The 4,334-nt window shown below is 34.7% G+C and overlaps 1 protein-coding gene across 1 annotated transcript; it reads right to left on the minus strand.

The window, feature by feature from the left end:
• Positions 1–799: 799 nt before the first annotated feature.
• On the minus strand, positions 800–4,117 carry LOC145810904 (uncharacterized). The gene is made up of 6 exons (XM_082907548.1): positions 3,419–4,117; positions 2,487–3,312; positions 2,197–2,327; positions 2,045–2,101; positions 1,355–1,604; positions 800–1,194 (listed from the first exon to the last, which is right to left on the minus strand). The coding sequence occupies exons 1-6, from the start codon at positions 4,115–4,117 to the stop codon at positions 800–802; spliced, it is 2,358 nt and encodes a 785-aa protein (XP_082763674.1).
• Between the last annotated feature and the right edge of the window lie 217 nt (positions 4,118–4,334).

Raw genomic sequence — 4,334 nt, forward strand, 5'->3', positions numbered from 1 at the left:
CGGCAGGGTTGAAAAAATAGGTGTTTATAACAGAGTAATACCTCAGGTCATCTTGAAAACATCGATGCCTCCGACGATCGTCAATTCACGTTTGGGTTGCAACGTAGGGTTGATGCCGAAAACAGCGAGAGTGCTTCCATTGTTTGTAGTAGTTTTCATCAGTAAAGACCAAGTTCATGGCCATAAATTGACTCACTTGTTCCTCGAATGTCAAACCTAATATTCCCTGGGCTCCACCGATCACCTTGGAACTTTTTGAAGGACCAACTGTCAATGGGTCATCCATCATGTGGTAGGCGAGGCCGAGGAAGCTGGGTGATGTGGCGATGGATTTGGCTTGAGCCATAGTTTTAAATAACGGTATCGGCTAACGTAACGGTATCGATCGCGGAGTATTGGTATCGGTAGTATCGACCGGTATATATCAGGTATCGGGCATCGCGGCTGTGAAATTTCAAAAATCATTAGCAATCCCTCTAAAACTCAATTTTATGCATTTTTCGACTCTTTTAGCCTTAATTTATCACATTTAATCAAAATTTTGATATGTAGAGACACTTTTGACTCATTTTCCACTAAATGATATGTATTTATTTTAGTCTCAAGTTTTTATTTGGCATATATGTTAAACTTTTAATATAAAAATTGATGTGAAAATATTTTTTTTACTTATTTTCAACAATGAAATACTTCCACATGCACAACAAATTAATAAGAGAAAGAGGGACATGAAAATAAATCATTTGCTTCAGTCATAATTGCATACAAACAATCTACTACAAATCAACAATTCTAAAACTTAGTAATAGAAAGAATTACGTGGTGGTACAGAAGAATCTCCATATCTCACATCACTTTGATCATCACTATGAATTGGTTGGCCTATTTCTCCATATTGATATTCCTGATAATAGTTATTGAAAGTGCATTGATCATAAGTGGTGTTGTTGCTGCCACTGCTACTTGATTGTTGTTGTGTCATTGCAAGCCCCTCTGTGCCATAATTGAAACCCTCTATATATGGATATTGATGAGGTTGTTGAGAGTAGTTCCAATTTCCCATATAAGGTGGTTGATAGATGTGTGGTGGTGGTTGACTTGGAGGAGGGTAATAAGGATATGGTACTTGGCATATTGCAATGTTGAGTTTCCCTTCCATCTTCTTGTCTAACTCCGAGATGTCCAAATTGATTTCTAAGGTCACGATGACCATAAATATCATCAATATGTTGTGAACGCCCAATTGATGCTTCTACATTAGGAGTAGAAATAGAATGTCGTCATTGCTGTGTAGAATCCCTGTTCTAATCATGATCAATATGATGAATACTGCGTCTACAACCATGTGCAGAACCTGCAGACTCCCATTGTCCACCACTACCACCACCTGTTGGAGGATGACTACCATCACTATCATCTCCACTACCACTAGGTGGACTCAAACTGCGACCCTCACTAGAGCCACTTCCAGCAGACCCTGCTCTTTGATGGTGTTGAGGTACTTGGCTCCTAGTGGCATGATCTCCCTCATCATCATCATCATCAACAATCAACCAACCTAAGTTATCTTCATCATCCAAGATTACATGTTCTCTCTCTTGAAGCTATGGAGTTAATAGATCATCTTCTTCAAATATATAGTCAAGATTGATAGGGTTAAAAGATTTCTCTCTATCATCTTGGATTTTTCGTGTTGCATGTCTAATCTTTAGCCTAATATTGTAATACATATAAACAAGTTTATTTAATTTTTTATACTTCAACCGATTCCTTGTCTTTGTATGTATCAGGCTAAATGTACTCCAATAGCGCTCACAATTAGAAGAAGACGTGGTTTGGCTCAATACTCTCACAGCCACTTTTTAGAGTGCCGGAGCCGATGCACCATAATGGATCCCCCATTCAGCTATATACAAATCAATCAAATATTAGTGATTATGTTATAATTTGATATAGAAGTGTTGACAATGTAACAATAATATGTAATTAAAATAGTTAATAGTTGATTGAGTATATAATAATTACCAGGATTTGTTGCTTTCACCACTCTTTGTGCTAACACAACACCAAAATAATCTTCTTTATTACAAAATAAAGAGATCTGCAATGAACAAAAGGCAATAAGTAGTTTTACAAACACAATTCACAAGTCAAATAATAAGTTATCAATTTAACTAATATTAAATAATGACTAACTTGGTTTATCGCCTGTATTTGCTCGTTTAAATCTGGTAGAAGTCTCGAAATCACATTTCTAACTCCACTCATCACTTCTTGATGATTAGAAAGGTGCTCCCCATATTGGAATATGGTATTTAAAAAATAACCTACATTCAAATATAAAATAATAATAAAAGTGAGACAAGGAACACATAATTTATAATTTAAATAAATTAAAAATTACTTACCAGCAGCATGCAAGTCCGTGTGTAGTTGGAAAGCCCATCAATTATCAATAATCTTCCAATAATCTACATAATAGCGACAATTTTGTTTGATAGCCAACTTTGCTCTATCCATGGCTTCATAAATAAAACTCATTGTGGGCATTTCATCCCCATCTACAAGTCTAAGCACCTTTAGAAGTGGTTCTTGAACTTTTAATACATTTGCCGCCTTGGTCCAAAAATCTTTACTATGTATAATTTTTTTCGCTTCTTTTGCATCATCCTTTTTGGACCATTTGTTGTGCTTCCACTCTTGAGAATGAAACATATCCTGTAAAGCAGTGTTATGTTTAACAATGCTTTCCAAAGTAATGAAATTGGTGGCAAAGCATGTGATGACAGGACGTAACAACTCTCTATATCCTGTGAATCTCTTCATGAAATCAACGACCCAATTGGAGTTGTAAATAAAGTGTGTGATTACTTTTGCACAATCTAACACCTTTGCTACACTTTTTTTTTTCTTCCCAATATCCTCTAACATGAGATCAATACAATGAGCTGCACATCTTGTCCAATACAGATTCTTCCTTTTTTGCATGAGTTTGTAACCAGCTGCCTTTATCGCAGCTTCGTTATCAGTTACGATTTGCACAACATATTCTTCTCCAATTTCATCCACTACTTTGTCCATGAGGCCCAAGTAATAATCAGCTGTCCTACTACGTACATCAGTTACATCCATAGACTTCTGAAAAATTGTTCCACGATTGCTATACACAAGAAAATTAACAATGTGCTTTCTTGTGGGCCCAGACCATCCATCACACATAATTGTAACACATCTCTCAGCCCAACTAGATTTATGAGATTTTATCCAATTTTGTAAAGCTTCATACTCCATTGGTAAATACGCTTCAGTTACCTGTTTAATAATAAATAATAAACAAAAACTATTAACAAGCATCTTAATAATTTATTTATTTTTAAACATAGATAGAGTTTTTTCAAACTTTAAGTTAGATGCTTACATCATAAGAACTATGTAGCTTTATTCCTTTTCCAACCTCTTTTGCAGTATCCAACATTGGTTCTAGCAATTTAGAATTAACAACATTAGTAGGCACTGGAGTGAACAATACAAATTGGCTAACTGCTTTTCCTAATTTTTTCTTTGCTTCTTTCAAGAATCTAGAGGAGATTTTGGATTGTTTGTTGCCTTTGGTCCTATGAAGATCTACATCTATGTCTAATAATTGAGCTTTTGGAGAGGATGTATCAATCCATTTCCTACCTGTACTAGCCTCATGAACACTATGACTTCGCCGAGCAAAACTAGGAGGAGGTGCAATCTCAATATCATTAGCCCTATTTTGTCGGGACATAACCATTTCTAAGTCCTCCTCATCATTTTCATCATCATCATACTGATTGGCTCTAATTTGTTCTGTCAATTTCTCATTCATCTTCCTTTTGTAAAGCTTTTTGCCCTTATAATTATTCAAATGATCCATCATTAGTGTTCGAACTTCACCACTGACATTAGCACAAGGTGCGACTTGACCTTTCATATGGGCCAAATGTTGCTTCAATCTAGTTATACCACCATTTAGCTCTTTTCTACAAAATGTACACCTAATTTTATGCCTATTATTTGCTAGTGGAATTCCAAATTTCCAACCAATATCATCACTTGGAGGTTTTCCATTAGAACCACCTCCGTGCGTCATTATAACTTTCAATTATCTACAATAACAGTTTGTAATTAACAAATATTGTAATTCTAATTTAGTTACTAATAATAATGCATTTAAAATAAAAATAAAAAATTTAAATATTAAACCTCTTTACTTAACAATTAAACCTTTTTCAAAAAATCTGACAGATGAAACCTCTTTAAAAGAATCTGATATAAAAATAATCTGAAATAAAAAAATTTGATAGATT

Source organism: Camellia sinensis, chromosome 2, assembly GCF_055761805.1.
Source record: "Camellia sinensis isolate YWXY chromosome 2, ASM5576180v1, whole genome shotgun sequence".
NCBI lineage: Eukaryota > Viridiplantae > Streptophyta > Magnoliopsida > Ericales > Theaceae > Camellia > Camellia sinensis.

What these genes read in the sequence shown, in the direction of transcription:
- LOC145810904 (XM_082907548.1), bottom strand. Translation starts at nt 4,117, where the DNA reads ATGACGCACGGAGGTGGTTCTAATGGAAAACCTCCAAGTGATGATATT. An exon ending in GTTGGCTATCAAACAAAATT is followed by an intron (nt 2,328 to 2,486) that starts GTCGCTATTATG and finishes ATTTGAATGTAG; the next exon opens with GTTATTTTTTAAATACCATA. An exon ending in TTGTGTTAGCACAAAGAGTG is followed by an intron (nt 1,605 to 2,044) that starts GTGAAAGCAACA and finishes TTAACTCCATAG; the next exon opens with CTTCAAGAGAGAGAACATGT.